This window comes from Kogia breviceps, chromosome 1 (assembly GCF_026419965.1).
Source record: "Kogia breviceps isolate mKogBre1 chromosome 1, mKogBre1 haplotype 1, whole genome shotgun sequence".
Lineage (NCBI taxonomy): Eukaryota > Metazoa > Chordata > Mammalia > Artiodactyla > Physeteridae > Kogia > Kogia breviceps.
In genome coordinates, this window is record NC_081310.1 from 165,696,202 (window position 1) to 165,715,640 (window position 19,439).

The window sequence follows — 19,439 nt, forward strand, 5'->3', positions numbered from 1 at the left end:
GAATGGATGAGGATATTTTAATGAAATTTCCCTGACCACCAATGGCATTCTCTGCCCACATGGGACCAAGCTCTCCAGGAGACAACTACCTGGTTCTGCCTCTTCACTTTGCACTAAATGCTTGAGCCTTCACTGATTATGTATCTGCTTCTTGATTATGTATGGGGATCCTTGGCAAAATGAAGATTTATTCACTGAATCACTTTTTTTTTTTTTTCTGGCCGGGCCACTCGGCTTGTGGGATCTTAGTTCCCCGACCAGGGATCGAACCTGGGCTGCGGCAGTGAAAGCACCGAGTCCTAACTGCTGGACCGCCAGGGAATTCCCCGCTGAATCACTCATGCATTTACTTTTATTTTTGGCTGCGTTGGGTGTTTGTTGCTGCGCGCGGGCTTTTCTCTGGTTGCGGTGAGCGGGGGCTACTCTTTGTTGAAGCGCGCGGGCTTCTCACTGGGTGGCTTCTCTTGTTGCAGAGCACGGGCTGTAGGCGCACGGGCTTCAGGAGTTGTGGCACTCGGGCTCAGTAGCTGTGGCACATGGCCTGAGTCGCTCCTTGGCGTGTGGGATCTTCCCGGGCCAGGGCTCAAACCCATGTCCCCTGCATTGGCAGGTGGATTCTTTACCACTGTGCCACCAGGGACATCCCGAACCTATGACTCTTCAACACTATGTGAATTACATCCTGCACTGCCTTGTAACAAATCACCCCCTGTAGCATTTGCATTTCAGAAAAAAGGTCGCAGGCCAACAGCCCCGAGACAAACGGACCCAATTACCGGGCTGCCTGATGCCAGCCGTGACTGTTTTGAAATAACGCAGGAAGAAGAAGAAGGCAAGACCTTCACTATTTTGATCCTTATCATATATGCCAGACTGCGAGCCCCACATATAAAATCTTTTCCGATTCCCGAAGGAGCTGGGGGCAGAGTTCTCCAGGAGCCAGCCTGCTGTGTCTTCCCTTCTGCCTGGCAGAAAAATAAAGCCATCTCTCTCTTCCTCCAAAATCTCTGTCTCCGTATTTCTGTTCGGCCTTGGTGCACCGGGAAGCTGATATTTCGGCAACACCATCATCCATCTGCTCTTGCTCTTAAGGCCAGTTGAAGATGGTCCCTTGCAGTTTCCCAAGTTAGGTCAGTGATGTGAAATTCTCCTGCCCCTGGCCCTACCTCCTTCCCCGTCCCCAGCCGCGCAGAAGGCAGTTTGCTGGTTGTCGTCCCCAGTTCTTCTCCAAGTAGGTTATGTTTACTCCCCAAATCCCTGAGCCAGAGGTGGGGGTGCCTACACTCCCAAACTCTGAGTGTCCACCTTCCCCTGCTGTTTGTAGGCTCTTGTGCTGTGCCTACAGTGGCACCTGGGCTGGGGCAGACACTGCCCTTGTCTAGGTTTCTCTAAATGTCTTACTCAAGTTCCAACCTCCAGCTCGTGAATCAACTGTGTCTCTTATTTGACTTGTAAGCAAGTATTAAGCTTTGCGGTTGGGGGGAGGTCTGTAATGGGAAACAACTTCTTTTCTTCCCTCCCCTCGACATTGTTGTAAATAACTTTTAACGGCCAAACCCCAGATTTGCACTTTTTTTTTTTTTTCTAACTGCTGAGACCATTTTCTTCCCCCTGGTCTTACTGTAACATTTGGAAAAGGAATAAATGTCGTCCCTTAAAAAAAAAAAAAAAACAAAAAAAAAAACCAACAAAATAAAACAGACTGTCTGGTTGGACTCGGCGACTATATTCCTATCTGGCTTCTGCTCCGCCCCCTGGTGGTGGCTCTAGACCGAGCAGGAAAACTAATAAAGGAAGGCATTTGCTGAAGCGCGAGGTTGGTGACTCTGTTTCATTTACATACCCACAATGCACTGTATTCGGGATCTTGCCTACTTTCAAAAGGCTAGATTCTTCTATTTCTTTTGACTCCCGGCCCCGCTGGAAGTCAGGATATTTCCACAGAATTTTCTGAAATAATGGCAGAACTCACTGGTTGTTTGCGGGTAGGTAGTTACCATTGGTGTGTTGGGACTTACAGTTAGCCGAGGAGGGTGTGAGAGGGTGTGACGCCATACTCTGGTTTCTCTTCAAAACGCATAAATCTTTCGCCTTTTACTAAAGATTTCCGTGGAGAGAAACAATTCCGAGTTTCTCGTCAATTTTTTGAGGCCTTGTTTTCACAAGGCTGGTAAGCAGGTGTCAAAAGCAGAGTGTTCTGTGCTTCGCTGTGTCTCTCTCTACGGTGTAGTATTGCACGCGTTTGAGGGGGCGGCAACGCTGTCTTGACTCGCTTGCAGATCGTTTTTGCGACGGTGTGTCCGCGTTTGGCTTTCTTCCCAGGGTTTTTTTTTCGGGTTTGTTTTTTTCCACTTTGATAGTTGTTTTTGTTGGTGTGCTCGCGATGAGGAGCGTTACGTCCGTGAAGATTCGGAACCCGCCTAAGCGCTCGTCTGTGGAGGCCGAGTGTCGTGTCGTGTTCCTGTGAGGTTGTCTTCAGGAAGCGGGCCTGGTGTGGACGGTGCAGCTGGTGTTTGTGGAGTCGTGTGGTATTGTGGGGAGAGGGAATCGATCGTGGTTTGAGGAAGGCAGCACCCGTGGGTGGGACGGGGAGGAGAAGAACAAGGCACGGCAGAAGCGGACCCCCTCTCCGCCCGTCCGTCCGTCCGTCCTTCCGTCCGTCCAACCGGCTTCCTTAGCGCGAGCGTCCCCCACAGTGATATGGAACTGAAGTACTCATAGAGCTGGAGAACACACTTTGTTCCTAGGGCTTCGGGTTTATGTTCGCACGTTGGCGACCAGCAGGCATAAAGTTGAACTGCTTCTTGTGCCCGGCACGCGGCCTGGCACAGAGCAGTCAGTCGTCCAATAGACGGTTGCTAGCTGTAGACTATCCGCTTAAGCTGGCTTTGGTTAGGTCTTGAATTCAAGTTCAGGCTTGGGTATATGTGTTTGCAAAGGTTTTTCAAGGCAGTACGTGAGCACCTCCGGCGAGGCCCACTTCTCTGGGCCTGTGGTTCTAACTGCTGCACTTGTGTAACTTGGCTTTTTTAAAAACTTCAAAGAAATTGAAGTATAGTTGGTTGATTTTTGTATGCTACATATTTATATATAAACTTGGTGATGAGGTAGTTTAGCCTTAAACGTAGAACTGTTCAAAATAAGAAATCCTAGCAATTCCCTGGCGGCCCAGTGCTTGCGGCTCCACGCTTCCAGTGCCGAGGTCGTGGGTTCTGTCCCTCTTTGGGGAACTGAAACGCAGCAGGCCGCGCGGCGCGGCCCCCCAAAAACAAGAGAAGGAAATGCTCAAGATCATCTGTAGTTTCCAGTTTCTAATGTGGATCAAGACAGCAAGTAATTGCTATAAATTTTAACTTTAGAAGTAAGCGTAGGGCTTCCCTGGTGGTGCAGGGGTTAAGAATCCGCCTGCCGCTGCAGGGGACACGGCTTCGAGCGCTGGTCCCGGAAGATCCCACATGCCGCGGAGCAACTAAGGCCAGGCACCACAGCTGCTGAGACTGTACTCTAGCGCCCGCGTGCCACAACTACTGAGCCTGAGTGCCACAAGCACTGAAGCCCGTGCGCCTAGAGCCCGTGCTCGGCAACAAGAGAAGCCACCGCAGTGAGAAGCCCGCGCACCGCCACGAAGAGCAGCCCCCGCTCCACGCAACTAGAGAAAGCCCGCGCGCAGCAACGAAGACCCGACACAGCCCCAAATGAATACAATACAAAAATTAGACAGACACAAAAAGCGTATACTACATGACAATCAAATGCAATACACAAACCTTAACTGGATCCTGAACAAAACCCCCTAACACACCAAGAAAAGGAAGGCAGGAAGAAAGCAGAGGTACACTTTTGGTACCTTTGTGGAAATTGTAATATGTACTCTATTTCACGTGACATTATTGAATTGATAATTGTATTTGTTTTCTTGCTGCTGTAACAAGTTATCACACGCTTGGTGACTTAAAACAACCCAAATGTATTGTCTTACAGTTCTGGAGGTCAGGAGTCTAGGATTAAGGTGTTGACAGGGCTGCATTCCTTTCTAGAGGCTTCAAGGGAGAATCTGTTCCCTTGCCTTCAGAAAGCTGCCTTCATTCCTTGGCCTGTGACCCCTTCCTTGCACTCCAAATGTCTTTCTTCTGTCGTGTCATCTCTTAACTAACTCTGGATCCTCCTGCCGTGTAAAGACCCTCGTAATGACCTGGGGCCCAGCTAGATAATCCAGGAGAGTCCCGCCATCTCAAGATCCCTAATCACACCTGCAAAATCCCTTTTACCATGTGAAGTAACATATCTACAGGTTCCTGGGATTAGGATGTGGATGTATTTGGAGGCTATGACTCACACTACCACAATAATGATATAGTAATTATGTAGGAGAACGGCCTTATTCTTAGTAGACACGTAATGTGAAATATTGAGTAGTGAAATGTCGTGACATCTGAAACTTTCAAATAGCCCAGTAAACAGAGAGAGAAAGAAAATGTGTCATAGGTACTCATTCTTTCAACTTTTTGTAGTTTTGAACTTTTGGAAATAAAAAGTTGGGGGAAAGTAAATGTGTAGTGATAAATTTCATGTAACGTATGTTTGTTTTGGATATTTGTATTATACTTAAGATTTCATTCTTATTTATTTATTTTGAAGAATATTTATTTAATTGGCTGAGTCAGGTCTTAACTGCGGCACGTATGATCTTTAGCTACGGCATGAGAACGCTTAGTTGCAGCATGCGGGATCTAGGTCCCTGACCAGGGATCGAACCTGGGCCCCCTGCATTGGGAGCGTGGAGTCTTAGCCACTGGACCACCAGGGAAGTCCCTTAAGATTTCATTTTTTAAAAGTTCCATTGTTATTAAACTATTATCATCTCAGACCAGTGGTTTAGAGATTTTTGGATTTTCCAGTTAGTAAAATTTCCAAAAAATTTCTGGGGTAGTGATGTTTTGAGTCATGATTCTACAAAAAGGCCATTCCAAGACTAAAAACAGTAAGAGTGACTTGACACCGAAGGACAGGACAACGTCTTTAAAACAGGAAATGCATTTAGCTTTATGGAAAACATACCGATATTTTGTTAACTTTTCTCTCCTCCCTCCGCCCAAATAGAGGAAAGCTGAGGCTCAAAATCCCAGTTTGGGGTAAGTTAGGCTGCCTTTGACCAACAAGATCAGGGCCGGTGATGCCCTCTTGTGGCACCCTGGAGAATTACTGCCATCTGACTTCATGTCCTCTGACTTTGAGGGACAGTTCCCTCACAGTGACTCGGTCATTCATTCATATGTGCCAGGCATTGTTCTCAGCATTTGGGATATATCGGTAATGAAAACAAATATCCCTGCCCTGCTGGAGCTTACATTCAGGTGGGGAGACAGACAATAAATAAATAACACATAAATAAGTGCTATGGAAAAAACAGCAGTGGCAGAGGGGTCGGGGGTCAGAGTATAGGGGTTGGCAGTGTGGGATGCGACTTAAAAAAGGGTAACCCTCCCTGAGAAGATAACTTTGATTTAAAAAAAAATTGTTTATTTTTTTGGTTGCACCGGGTCTTAGTTGCGGCAGGCGGGCTCCTTAGTTGTGGCTCGCCAGGTCCCTAGTTGTGGCATGCACGTGGGATCTAGTTCCCTGACCAGGGATCGAACCCTGGCCCCCTGTATTGGGAGCACGGAGTCTTGTCCACTGTACCACCAGTGCAGTCCTGAGAAGATACCTTTTGTGTAAAGAGTTGAAAGGAGGTCAAGGTGTTAGCCACGCAGACACCTGGGGTGAGAGTTCTAGGAAAAGAACCTCTCTCAAGTGCTCAGCAGAAAAGTCTGCACAAAAGCCCTAAAGCAGGAGCTTGTTTTGTCAACTTCAAGGACCACACAGCCAGTGTGTCTGGAGCCCAGTGAAGAAGAGAGAGAGAAGTAGGAGAGAGTTCGGAAGTCATGGGAGACTAGATCACCCTGGAGTCCATAACAGTCAGGGCTTGGGCTTTACTCGGTGAAATGGAGAGCCCTGCAAGGTTCTGAGCAGAGTGACAGAATGTGAAGTTTACAAGGACCGCTCTGGCTGCTGTGTTGACAAAGAGAATGGGGCAGAAAGCAGAGTCACCTAGAGGAGAGATGATGGTGGCTTGGACCCGAGTATTAGCAATGGAGGTAGTGAGACATAGTTGGATTCTGGTTATTTGGAAGGTAGAGTCAACAGACAGAATGGATCCAGAGGTTAAAGAGAGACATCAGGGAGAACACCACGATTTTGTGCTGAGTGGCAGGAAGGATGAGTTGCCATCAGTTGAGTTGGGGAAGATGGCACAGGACTGGGAGTTCAGTTTTGGACACTGATGAAATACAAATCCATATTCTAAAGCAAGTCAAGGAAAATTTGAACATAAAAAATTTCCTCTGCCCTTTGGCCTCCTCTCCTCCCTCTACTGTGCATTGCGTATCTGCATCATGCATCGACCAACCTCCCCATCGGCAGAAATACCCGCGCAACTGTGAAGAGCAACATTCTCCTCTAGTACCAATGGGATAACTCCTTAGGAGATAACCTTCCTTCTTGATCTTGTAAGGGGCCATGATGACCCGTGACCCATTACTTGCTTTGTCGGAGTCGATCTGGATCGTGTGAACGTCACCGTGTACGTCACTTAACGTACAAAGCCCTGGATAACTGTGCTTTGACCTCTCACAGGCAGAACAGTTCTTGGAGGAGCTTTCGGAGAGGCTGTTCCCGGCTTATACGCCGCAATTTGGCTCGAATAAAATTTTCCATTGCTTTCTTAGATCGACTGATTAAATTTTTCGTGGACAACACAATGAGGTAGAAATGTTTAGCTGGAACTAGAAATGTGGGAGTCGTTGCACAGAAATGGTATTTAAAGCAATGGAATCACCAGGGTGTAAACGTAGGGAAGAGGCTCCAGGTCAGAGTCCTGCCTCACTCCACCTTGAAGGAAGCTGGGTTGAAGAGGAGGAATCAGCGGAAGAGAATGAAAGGAAGCCACCGGAGAGGCAGGAGGAAAACCAGGTGGGTGTGGTGTCCTGGAGGGGAGAGCGCAGGGGCCAGCAGGGAGCTGAGGTAAGGCCCGCTCCTCAGGCTGTGCCCTTGAATCTTCTACGACGTTGGTGGTCCTTCCGCTCAGACCAGCGTTTTTCCTTGGTGAGCAGAGGCACCCCGACCCATCATCATAACTCTCACTCGATCTCCCTCTGCCCTCCACACACGGACACCAGATAGATAGCGAGACTGTTTGTTTATTGAACCCTTCCCAGCCAGCTCTCCTTTTCCCCTTCTGGCGGGCAGAACCCCAGCCTCCCACCAAGGGCCAAGAGGAGTCAGCCGGAGCTTGGCCCCGGCTCCTTCCTTCTGCCAGGCTTCCCTGCCACACAGCCTTGGCCTCCTGGCTTGCCTTGGAGGCTCTGTTACTCCTTTTCTTCCACAGCCTCCTTCTGGAAGTGTGTGATGTAGGCCACCTCACCCTGATTACAGTGGCCAAAGTAAGAGCTCATGGTGCTGTCGGAGAGGCCACTGAGATACAGCTCTGGGGACAGGGAGATGAGCCTGAGTCTGGGTGCCGCCGCACCTCTGCTCCAGGCCCCCTCACACCCCACTCACCTTTGGTGACATTGACTTTGTTGGCCGCCAAGATGTCCGCCTGAATGCTATCTATTTTCCCGTACAAGTCCTCGGCGTTGCTCTGAGGACAGGAGCAAGGGGAACTGGGCTGGATGCCAGGGCAGGCAGCCTGGACTTGGAGTTGGGCGTGGGCAGATGGAGGTTGCAGGCTGCGGTCAGGCTCTAGGCCTGACTGGAAGGGCAGGAAAGGGGACCTTGGAAGGGTGCCAGGTGGAGAAGCCCAAGCCAGGGCAGTCCCTCCCGCCGCCGGCCCCGAGGCCGATCTGTGTGTGGGGTGTACAAGGGGAGGGGTCGTGCGCTGGGGTGCGCACGGGGGGACTGTGCTGTCCCGCGGGGCGCGGCGGGGCGGGAGCACTTACACGGAAGAGCTTGTAGAGTTCCTCCCCCATGGCCCTGCGCACATGCTCCTCCACCGCTGGGAATAACTGCACAAAGTACTGCGTGGGCGGGCGAGGGGGCGTGACTGCCGTGCCCACGCGCTGGGCCCGCCGCGCGGCCACGCCGCCCGCCGCCCGGCCGCCCGGCGCACCTCTAGCGTGAGGCTGGCCTGCCGCTGGCTGTTGCTGTGGTCCATGTTGCCCATGGCGGCCATGAGGCTGTGCACCACGCGCAGGGGCAGCATCTCCTCGGCCAGGCTCGTGTTGCCTCGCGCCAGGATCCTGGGCGGGGGGTGGCGTGGGGGAGGTGGGGGTGGGATTCGGGCTGCGGCGGCCCCGTGGGACCCTCCGGTGGCCGGAGCGCTCTTGGGGGGCCGCGGGCAGCGCCGGGCCTGGCTTGCCGCATCCGCCCACCACCTGCCGCCCGCTTACCCGATGGCCTTGGCGGCCGCGGCCTGCTGCAAGAACAACGGCAGGTGGGCGGCGAGCTGCAGAACCGAAGAGTCTGGAGGAGGGAGCGGCCGTGAGGCTGGAGGACCCCTCCCCCTCGTCTTCCACCCTGCCCCGTCGGGGTCCACCACCCCGATCCCAGCGGGTCCCTACCGCTGACGATCTGGGACTGCTGTTTGCTGGTCTCCTTGAAGGACGGTATCAGCAGCGCCACGAGGCCCTTGAGCAGCGCCGGGCACACGTCGTAGTTGACCAGGTCCTTGATCAGCTCGATGGCTGGGGAAGGCAGGGGCGCTGGAGAGGCACGCCGCTCCACTCCCCGCCCTCGCCCTCGCCCTCGCCGGGAAGCAGCACCCCCTGCCCCCCGAACTCTTTATCGACCTTTCTTAGCACCTCTTACTGGCCAGCACTGTGCCAGGCGTGGGGGGAGCTGGGCCGGCGACCCCTCAGTCCTGCCCTTCTGGAGCTCGTGGTTCAAGGGGAGAGGGAGGAGGAGGCCGAGGCGCCCTGGGACTCACAGAACCAGCCAGAGCCGGAGGAAGAAGGGTTGGAGGCTCAGAGGCTGAAAAGAGCTGGAGGCCCCACAGAGGTAGGGCCGCCAAAGGGCTTTGAGGAATCTAGAAGGTTTGGTGGAGGAGGGAAGGACCGGGGGTCTTCAAAGGGAGACCGGATGGGGAAAGACAAGGGGTGAGAGGGAGACAGAGCAAGTGGGTGGGGATGTGGAGCAGAAAATGAGAAAGGAGGCAAGGTAGACAGCAGTTGAGAGAAGCTTCCCTTTCTGACGAACCCTTATTGAGGCCTTGTTTGCCTAGGCTCTGTGCTGAGGGCTCTCCGTTCAGCGTCCCAGTGACGCTCCCTGTGACCAACGAGCTTCATTTTGCAATAGCACGATGACTTATCCCTATGGGACATTTGAGGGAATGAGGCACAGGGAGGTAAAGCACTTGCCTAAGGTACCAGAGCTAGGTAGTGGTGGAGGCAAAAGGAGGGAAAGATTCGGTTAGGAAGGAGGAGGGGACTAGAATTTAAAGAGGGCATTTTCTGTAGCTGCTTCGCAGTCATTCATTCCATCCGGCATCGACTCAGCCTTTTGGCAAGTCTGCATAGGACGCCTCTTGTGCCCGGCGAACAGTTTGGTGACAAGTGCTATAAAAGGGGTCGGTGGGCTGTGGGAGAGCCTGGGAAGATGGCAGAGGACTGACTATTTCTGTAAAGGGAAAAGAACCCCAGACAGGCAGAGCTGGAAGGGGGCAGGTAATGTGGTGTGATAGGACAGCGGGTAAACACAAGTGCTTGCTGCATGGAAGACAGGGCTCAGAAATGAGCTGTCCCCCCAGCTGCAGAGTCAAGTGCTGCTGGCCTCTCCACTTACTTCGAGGGCAAAGTTGTTTCCCTGACTAGCTCATCTGCATACCGGAAGGCAGTGTCGACTACGTGAGAAATATTAACAGTATTATCTGTTTGAAAAACAAAAATTAATGTTTTATTTTCTTTTTAAAAACATTAAAAAAATCTATTTATTTATTTATGGCTGCGTTGGGTCTTTGTTACTGTGCACGGGCCTTCTCGAGTTGTGGCGAGCAGGGGGGCTAGTCTTTGTTGCGCTGCGCGGGCCTCTCCTTGCGGTGGCTTCTCTTGTTGTGGCGCACCGGCTCTAGGCGCGGGGGCTTCAGTAGTTGTGGCACTCGGGCTCAGTAGTTGTGGCGCACGGGCTTAGTTGCTCGGCGACATGTGGGGTCTTCGCGGATCAGCGCTCGCGCCCGTGTCCCCTGCGTTGGCAGGTGGATTCTTAGCCACTACGCCACCAGGGAAGTCCCACCTTTTATTTTCTTGTCAGGAGCTTTTACCCAGTAAGAACATGTTTAGGGGGTAATTCTCCACAGTGGAAGAAAGGCTTTTGTTGGCAGGTACAAAGGCACCGCCCATGTTGGGGGACCAACGAGTATATGGGAGGATGGGCATGCATGGTGCACACATACACATTTCTCCCCAGTTTAATGACATCTTTTGTGTGTTGTAAAGACTTTCGTGGAGGGAAACACTAGAGAATTGGTAGTGGAATCTTCTGAGGTTTTACTCAAATAAGGGTAAGTATGTGGATTTTCAAAGACAAATGGCTGATGGGTAGAAATATAAAGAGTTTCCTAGTTAAGAAATAGAAGATAACAGCCAACTTGTTGTTTTAGAAAGCAGTTCCAAATTTACGTTGTAGGTTGGGAACTGGGTTCTCTGATTCGCTGCCCCCGGCTGTAAGTGAGGCTCTAGAGAAGTTATATAGCAACCTCACTCGTGAACATAGATGCAAAAATTCTACACAAAATATTAGCAAATTGAGTCTAGCAGTATGTAAAAGGAATAAGGTGCCATCTAGGAATGCACATATATCATCTTAATAGAAAGAAAGTTTGAAAAAATGGAATCTGAGTGAGGTAAGAGCTATCTACAAAAAACTATAGCAAAGGTCATACCTAATAGATGAAACATTGGAAACTTCCCCTCTTAGATGAGAAGGCAACCTCCCACACATTCCTCTCCACAAAATCTTTAGTAAAAGGTAAAAGACAAGCGATCTGGGACTTCCCTGGTGGCACAGTGGTTAGGAATCCGCCTGCCAATGCAGGGGACACGGGTTCGAGCCCTGGCCTGGGAAGATCTCACACGTCGCGGAGCAACTAAGCCCGTGCGCCACAACTACTGAGCCCGCGTGCCTCAACTACTGAGCCAGCGCTCCACAACAAGAGAAGCCACTGCAACGAGAAGCCCACGCACCACAACGGAGACCCAACGGCAGCTGAAAAAAAAAAAAAAAACAAACAAAAAAAGACAAGTGATGTGAAGAGAGGCCAGAGTACACTTAGCTACATTTGCCACTCTCTCCTTAACTGATTGTCACTCTCCAAGGCTGGTGTCTATTCCTGTGCTATGGGCACTCCTCCAGGAGAATCTGTGAAAGGGATTTTTGGAAAAGATGTACTATCTTTTTCTAATGTCTGGAAGAGTTTAAGACTATTATTTTTTCTTGAATGTTTGATAGAATTCTCTGAAGCTTCTGATCTTACGGAAAACATTAATCACTGATTCATTTTCTTTAATGGTTAGAGGACAGTCTGGGTTTTCTACTTCTCGAGTATGTCTTGGTAAATTATGTTTTCTCACTGTTTTCATCTAAATTTTCAAACAGATTGCAAGAAGTTTTCAGTATGTCATTTAAAAAATCATTTTAATGAAAGTACCATCTATAATGATGTCTCCTTTTATAGTCTTCATATTGATTATATGGGTTTTCTCTTTTTGCATCAGTTCCCTTTGCCCCCAAGTCCCATGGAAGTAACACAGATGAATGCCTGGTTATGCAATGGATTTTATTACAAAGAGGGACCCTGATTTCAGAGAACCTGAATGTTATATAGCAGTCAGTAAGTATGCCTGCCCTTTCCTCTAAAGGGGACACTATCTTTCTTTTCCTTTCTTTTTTTAAATGTATGGACTTTATCATTTATTTATTTATTCACTTACTTACTTATTTATGGCTGCATTGGGTCTTTGTTGCTGCACGCGGGGTTTCTCTAGTTACGGCAAGCAAGGTCTACTCTTCGTTGCAGTGCGCGGGCTTCTCATCGCGGTGGCTTCTCTTGTTGCGGAGCACGGGCTCTAGGCGCGCGGGCTTCAGTAGTTGTGGCACGCAGGCTCAGTAGTTGTGGCTCGCAGGCTTTACAGTGCAGGCTCAGCAGTTGTGGCACATGGGTTTAGTTGCTCCGTGGTGTGTGGGATCTTCCCGGACCGGGGATCAAACGTGAGTCCCCTGCATTGGCAGGCAGATTCTTAAGCACTGCGCCACCAGGGAAGTCCCGAAACTATCTTTATTTTCCAAAGCTGTTTGCTAAACAAACATCCTTGAAAAGATAGTCTGGAACAAAGAACAGTAAGTATTTCATTTACAAGGTATGCAGAATCGTGAAAGACCTGTAGAGAATTGTCTCCTAGGATTATTTTTCTTTTGCTAGAAGTAATCCTTTAGCAGACAGAGTGGCTCTGTTCCTGAATTTAGGGGGAAAGCATTCAGTCTTTCGTTATTAAGTATAATGTTAGCTGTAGATTTTCTTCTTTTGTAGATGCTTTTTATCAAGATGGGGAAGTTGTTCTCTCACTCTTTCCATTTTTCCTCCCCCCCCGCCCCCCGGCGTGCCGCATGGCTTGTGGGATCGTAGTTCCCCAACCAGGAATTGAACCCGGGCCCTTGGCAGTGAAAGTGTGGAGTCCCAACCAGTGAAGCGCCAGGGAATTCCCGGGGAAGCTCTTCTCTAGTCCTATTTTTCTGGGAATTTTAAATTACGAATGAGTTGTGAATTTTGTCACATGCATTTTCTGCAATGATTGATATACAATAATGTGATTTTCCTTCTGTAGTCTGTTAATTTGGTAGATAAAACTGGTTGACTTTGGGGTATTGAACCAGCTTTGCATTCCTGGAATGAACCCCAGTTGGTGTCAGCCTGTTCTTCCCAATCACAGAATCAAAGAGTTACTCTCCCACGAGGAAGATCCTCAAGGATGTCTGGTGCCACCCCTCCAGTGCTTGGTACTCTGGGGACAGGCCTCTGGGACAGCCCCTTTCCTCTGTGGGCCAAGCTGCTTCAGAAACAGCTGGCCACTGCTTCAGCACTTTCCCTTTCATCCAGGTCTCCTGGGGTAGCCCTCATAATCCCAACTACACCCTACCCCAACCTCTTATTGCTCAGATATGGTTCTAATTTGGAATCACAGAGCCAGCAACCCTGTGGGGGGAAAGGGACCAGGACACTGAGCCTCCCCGTCTTCACCCAAACGCTCTCCCACCTGGATAAAAATGCAGCCTGGGATGCCTCTGGCCACTTGGCAGCTATAGCCTGGTGCCTGCAATCCACAAGTCTTTCTCACCTGTTCTTTTATTGTTTGGTTGTGAAACCTTTTCTTCCCTTTTCTTGAATTAGTGCTGCTTGGTTTTGGGGTCTGAGTGGTTGGCTCCTCCTCATATCTGACTATAGCGGCCTGGTCAGCTGCAGCGCAGCTCTCAGTAGTCGCTGGGCTCTTCCCAGGCACAAGCTGGTGGCACCTTAGTGCCAGGATGCCCTGGAAAAAATGCCAACCTGTGCCTCAGATAGCTTTTCCTGCAGCAAGAAGTGGCTAGGTGAACATTCAGGGTAAAAATGAATGGATGAGGATATTTTAAGGAAATTTCCCTGACCACCAATGGCATTCTCTGCCCACATGGGACCAAGCTCTCCAGGAGACAACTACCTGGTTCTGCCTCTTCACTTTGCACTAAATGCTTGAGCCTTCACTGATTATGTATCTGCTTCTTGATTATGTATGGGGATCCTTGGCAAAATGAAGATTTATTCACTGAATCACTTTTTTTTGTTTGTTTGTTTTCTGGCCGGGCCACTCGGCTTGTGGGATCTTAGTTCCCCGACCAGGGATCGAACCTGGGCTGCGGCAGTGAAAGCACCGAGTCCTAACTGCTGGACCGCCAGGGAATTCCCCGCTGAATCACTCATGCATTTACTTTTATTTTTGGCTGCGTTGGGTCTTTGTTGCTGTGCGCGGGCTTTTCTCTGGTTGCGGTGAGCGGGGGCTACTCTTCGTTGAAGTGCGCGGGCTTCTCACTGGGTGGCTTCTCTTGTTGCAGAGCACGGGCTGTAGGCGCACGGGCTTCAGGAGTTGTGGCACTCGGGCTCAGTAGTTGTGGCACATGGGCTGAGTCGCTCCTTGGCATGTGGGATCTTCCCGGGCCAGGGCTCGAACCCGTGTCCCCTGCTTTGGCAGGTGGATTCTTTATTTATTTATTTATTTATTTTTTTTGTGATATGCGGGCCTCTCACTGTTGTGGCCTCTCCCGTTGCGAAGCACAGGCTCCAGACGCGCAGGCTCAGCGGCCATGGCTCACGGGCCCACCCGCTCCGCGGCACGTGGGATCTTCCCGGACTGGGGCACGAACCCGTGTCCCCTGCATCGGCAGGCGGACTCCCAACCACTGCGCCACCAGGGAAGCCCTGGCAGGTGGATTCTTAACCACTGTGCCACCAGGGACATCCCGAACCTATGACTCTTTAACACTATGTGAATTACATCCTCCACTGCCTTGTAGCAAATCACCCCCTGTAGCATCTGCATTTCAGAAAAAAGGTCGCAGGCCAACAGCCCCGAGACAAACCGACCCAATTACCGGGCTGCCTGATGCCAGCCGTGACTGTTTTGAAATAACGCAGGAAGAAGAAGAAGGCAAGACCTTCACTATTTTGATCCTTATCATATATGCCAGACTGCGAGCCCCACATATAAAATCTTTTCCGATTCCCGAAGGAGCTGGGGGCACAGTTCTCCAGCCGCCAGCCTGCTGTGTCTTCCCTTCTGCCTGGCAGAAAAATAAAGCCATCTCTCTCTTCCTCCAAAATCTCTGTCTCCGTATTTCTGTTCGGCCTTGGTGCACCGGGAAGCTGATATTTCGGCAACACCATCATCCATCTGCTCTTGCTCTTAAGGCCAGTTGAAGATGGTCCCTTGCAGTTTCCCAAGTTAGGTCAGTGATGTGAAATTCTCCTGTCCCTGGCCCTACCTCCTTCCCTGTCCCCAGCCGCGCAGAAGGCAGTTTGCTGGTTGTCGTCCCCAGTTCTTCTCCAAGTAGGTTATGTTTACTCCCCAAATCCCTGAGCCAGAAGTGGGGGTGCCTACACTCCCAAACCCTGAGTGTCCACCTTCCCCTGCTGTTTGTAGGCTCTTGTGCTGTGCCTACAGTGGCACCTGGGCTGGGGCGGACACTGCCCTTGTCTAGGTTTCTCTAAATGTCTTACTCAAGTTCCAACCTCCAGCTTGTGAATCAACTGTGTCTCTTTTTTGACTTGTAAGCAAGTATTAAGCTTTGCGGTTGGGGGGAGGTCTGTAATGGGAAACAACTTCTTTTCTTCCCTCCCCTCGACATTGTTGTAAATAACTTTTAACGGCCAAACCCCAGATTTGCACTTTTTTTTTTTTCTAACTGCTGAGACCATTTTCTTCCCCCTGGTCTTACTGTAACATTTGGAAAAGGAATAAATGTCGTCCCTTACAAAAAAAAAAAAAAAAAAAAAAAAAACCAACAAAATAAAACAGACTGTCTGGTTGGACTCGGCGACTATATTCCTATCTGGCTTCTGCTCCGCCCCCTGGTGGTGGCTCTAGACCGAGCAGGAAAACTAATAAAGGAAGGCATTTGCTGAAGCGCGAGGTTGGTGCCTCTGCTTCATTTACATACCCACAATGCACTGTATTCGGGATCTTGCCTACTTTCAAAAGGCTAGATTCTTCTATTTCTTTTGACTCCCGGCCCCGCTGGAAGTCAGGATATTTTCACAGAATTTTCTGAAATAATGGCAGAACTCACTGGTTGTTTGCGGGTAGGTAGTTACCATTGGTGTGTTGGGACTTACAGTTAGCCGAGGAGGGTGTGAGAGGATGTGACGCCATACTCTGGTTTCTCTTCAGAACGCATAAATCTTTCGCCTTTTACTAAAGATTTCCGTGGAGAGAAACAATTCCGAGTTTTTTGTCAATTTTTTGAGGCCTTGTTTTCCCAAGGCTGATAAGCAGGTGTCAAAAGCAGAGTGCTTTGTGCTTCGCTGTGTGTTTCTCTCTACGGGCTAGTATTCCACGCGTTGGAAGGGGTGGCAACGCTGTCTTGACTCGCTTGCAGATCGTTTTTGCGAGGGTGTGTCCGCGTTTGGCTTTCTCCCCAGGGTTTTTTTTCGGGTTTGTTTTGTTTCCACTTTGATAATTGTTTTTGTTGGTGTGCTCGCGATGAAGAGCGTTATGTCCGTGAAGTTTCGGAACCCGCCTAAGCGCTCGTCTGTGGAGGCCGAGTGTCGTGTCGTGTTCCTGTGAGGTTGTCTTCAGGAAGCGGGCCTGGTGTGGACGGTGCTGCTGGTGTTTGTGGAGTCGTGTGGTATTGTGGGGAGAGGGAATTGATCCTGGTTTGAGGAAGGCAGCACCCGTGGGTGGGACGGGGAGGAGAAGAACAAGGCACGGCAGAAGCGGACCCCCTCTCCGCCCGTCCGTCCGTCCGTCCTTCCGTCCGTCCAACCGGCTTCCTTAGCGCGAGCGTCCCCCACAGTGATATGGAACTGAAGTACTCATAGAGCTGGAGAACACACTTTGTTCCTAGGGCTTCGGGTTTATGTTCGCACGTTGCCGACCAGCAGGCATAAACTTGAACTGCTTCTCGTGCCCGGCACGCGGCCTGGCACAGAGCAGTCAGTCGTCCAATAGACGGTTGCTAGCTGTAGACTATCCGCTTAAGCTGGCTTTGGTTAGGTCTTGAATTCAAGTTCAGGCTTGGGTATATATGTGTTTGCAAAGGTTTTTCAAGGCAGTACGTGAGCACCTCCGGCGAGGCCCACCTCTCTGGGACTGTGGTTCTAACTGCTGCACTTGTGTAACTTGGCTTTTTTAAAAACTTCAAAGAAATTGAAGTATAGTTGGTTGATTTTTGTATGCTACATATTTATATATAAACTTGGTGATGAGGTAGTTTAGCCTTAAACGTAGAACTGTTCAAAATAAGAAATCCTAGCAATTCCCTGGCGGCCCAGTGCTTGCGGCTCCACGCTTCCAGTGCAGAGGTCGTGGGTTCTATCCCTCGTTGGGGAACTGAAATGCAGCAGGCCGCGCGGCTCGGCCCCCCAAAAACAAGAGAAGGAAATGCTCAAGATCATCTGTAGTTTCCAGTTTCTAATGTGGATCAAGACAGCAAGTAATTGCTATAAATTTTAACTTTAGAAGTAAGCGTAGGGCTTCCCTGGTGGTGCAGGGGTTAAGAATCCGCCTGCCGCTGCAGGGGACACGGCTTCGAGCGCTGGTCCCGGAAGATCCCACATGCCGCGGAGCAACTAAGGCCAGGCACCACAACTGCTGAGCCTGTACTCTAGAGCCCGCGTGCCACAGCTACTGAGCCTGAGTGCCACAAGCACTGAAGCCCGCGCGCCTAGAGCCCGTGCTCGGCAACAAGAGAAGCCACCGCAGTGAGAAGCCCGCGCACCGCCACGAAGAGCAGCCCCCGCTCCACGCAACTAGAGAAAGCCCGCGCGCAGCAACGAAGACCCGACCCAGCCCCAAATGAATATAATACATAAATTAGACAGACACGAAAAGCTTATACTCCATGACAATCAAAGGCAATATACAAACCTTAACTGGATCCTGAACAAAACCCCCTAACACACCAAGAAAAGGAAGGCAGGAAGAAAGCAGAGGTACACTTTTGGTACCTTTGTGGAAATTGTAATATGTACTCTATTTCACGTGACATTATTGAATTGATAATTGTATTTGTTTTCTTGCTGCTGTAACAAGTTATCACACGCTTGGTGACTTAAAACAACCCAAATGTATTGTCTTACAGTTCTGGAGGTCAGGAGTCTAGAATTAAGGTGTTGACAGGGCTGCATTCCTTTCTAGAGGCTTCAAGGGAGAATCTGTTCCCTTGCCTTCAGAAAGCTGCCTTCATTCCTTGGCCTGTGACCCCTTCCTTGCACTCCAAATCTCTTGCTTCTGTCGTGTCATCTCCTAACTAACTCTGGATCCTCCTGCCGTGTAAAGACCCTCGTAATGACCTGGGGCCCAGCTAGATAATCCAGGAGAGTCCCGCCATCTCAAGATCCCTAATCACACCTGCAAAATCCCTTTTACCATGTGAAGTAACATATCTACAGGTTCCTGGGATTAGGATGTGGATGTATTTGGAGGCTATGACTCACACTACCACAATAATGATATAGTAATTATGTAGGAGAACGGCCTTATTCTTAGTAGACACGTAATGTGAAATATTGAGTAGTGAAATGTCGTGACATCTGAAACTTTCAAATAGCCCAGTAAACAGAGATAGAAAGAAAATGTGTCATAGGTACTCATTCTTTCAACTTTTTGTAGTTTTGAACTTTTGGAAATAAAAAGTTGGGGGAAAGTAAATGTGTAATGATAAATTTCATGTAACGTATGTTTGTTTTGGATATTTGTATTATACTTAAGATTTCATTCTTATTTATTTATTTTGAAGAATATTTATTTAATTGGCTGAGTCAGGTCTTAACTGCGGCACGTATGATCTTTAGCTACGGCATGAGAACGCTTAGTTGCAGCATGCGGGATCTAGGTCCCTGACCAGGGATCGAACCTGGGCCCCCTGCATTGGGAGCGTGGAGTCTTAGCCACTGGACCACCAGGGAAGTCCCTTCAGATTTCATTTTTTAAAAGTTCCATTGTTATTAAACTATTATCATCTCAGACCAGTGGTTTAGAGATTTTTGGATTTTCCAGTTAGTAAAATTTCCAAAAAATTTCTGGGGTAGTGATGTTTTAAGTCATGATTCTACAAAAAGGCCATTCCAAGACTAAAAACAGTAAGAGTGACTTGACACCGAAGGACAGGACACGTCTTTAAAACAGGAAATGCATTTAGCTTTATGGGAAACATACCGGTATTTCGTTAACTTTTCTCTCCTCCCTCCGCCCAAATAGAGGAAAGCTGAGGCTCAAAATCCCAGTTTGGGGTAAGTTAGGCTGCCTTTGACCAACAAGATCAGGGCCGGTGATGCCCTCTTGTGGCACCCTGGAGAATTACTGCCATCTGACTTCATGTCCTCTGACTTTGAGGGACAGTTCCCTCACAGTGACTCGGTCATTCATTCATATGTGCCAGGCATTGTTCTCAGCATTTGGGATATATCGGTAATGAAAACAAATATCCCTGCCCTGCTGGAGCTTACATTCAGGTGGGGAGACAGACAATAAATAAATAACACATAAATAAGTGCTATGGAAAAAACAGCAGTGGCAGAGGGGTCGGGGGTCAGAGTATAGGGGTTGGCAGTGTGGGATGCGACTTAAAAAAGGGTAACCCTCCCTGAGAAGATAACTTTGATTTAAAAAAAATTGTTTATTTTTTTGGTTGCACCGGGTCTTAGTTGCGGCAGGCGGGCTCCT

The 19,439-nt window shown here is 49.6% G+C and overlaps 3 protein-coding genes and 2 non-coding genes across 5 annotated transcripts in view; 2 read left to right on the forward strand and 3 right to left on the reverse strand.

The window, feature by feature from the left end:
* LOC131766020 (uncharacterized) overlaps positions 1–8,400 on the reverse strand; it is a 41,264-nt gene extending 32,864 nt beyond the window's left edge. The window contains exons 1-5 of the mRNA XM_067020519.1: positions 8,396–8,400; positions 8,147–8,276; positions 7,977–8,054; positions 7,597–7,678; positions 7,460–7,522 (exon numbers count right to left, since the gene is read on the reverse strand). Of these exons, the coding sequence (XP_066876620.1) occupies positions 7,460–7,522; positions 7,597–7,678; positions 7,977–8,054; positions 8,147–8,276; positions 8,396–8,400 (358 nt within the window). The remainder of the gene's footprint in view (positions 1–7,459; positions 7,523–7,596; positions 7,679–7,976; positions 8,055–8,146; positions 8,277–8,395) is intronic.
* The window catches only part of RPS8 (ribosomal protein S8), a 396,253-nt gene that overhangs the window by 169,422 nt on the left and 207,392 nt on the right, over positions 1–19,439 (reverse strand). The gene's annotated exons all lie outside the window — the stretch shown is intronic.
* Positions 2,054–2,169, forward strand: LOC131747374 (U5 spliceosomal RNA). Its single transcript, XR_009332886.1, has one exon. It is a non-coding gene; the product is annotated as a U5 spliceosomal RNA (small nuclear RNA).
* LOC131766214 (uncharacterized) overlaps positions 8,423–19,439 on the reverse strand; it is a 39,673-nt gene continuing 28,656 nt past the window's right edge. The window contains exons 12-13 of the mRNA XM_067020525.1: positions 8,598–8,720; positions 8,423–8,499 (exon numbers count right to left, since the gene is read on the reverse strand). Coding sequence (XP_066876626.1) covers positions 8,423–8,499; positions 8,598–8,720 — 200 coding nt within the window. The remainder of the gene's footprint in view (positions 8,500–8,597; positions 8,721–19,439) is intronic.
* LOC131747348 (U5 spliceosomal RNA) lies at positions 15,925–16,040 on the forward strand. Its single transcript, XR_009332873.1, has one exon. It is a non-coding gene; the product is annotated as a U5 spliceosomal RNA (small nuclear RNA).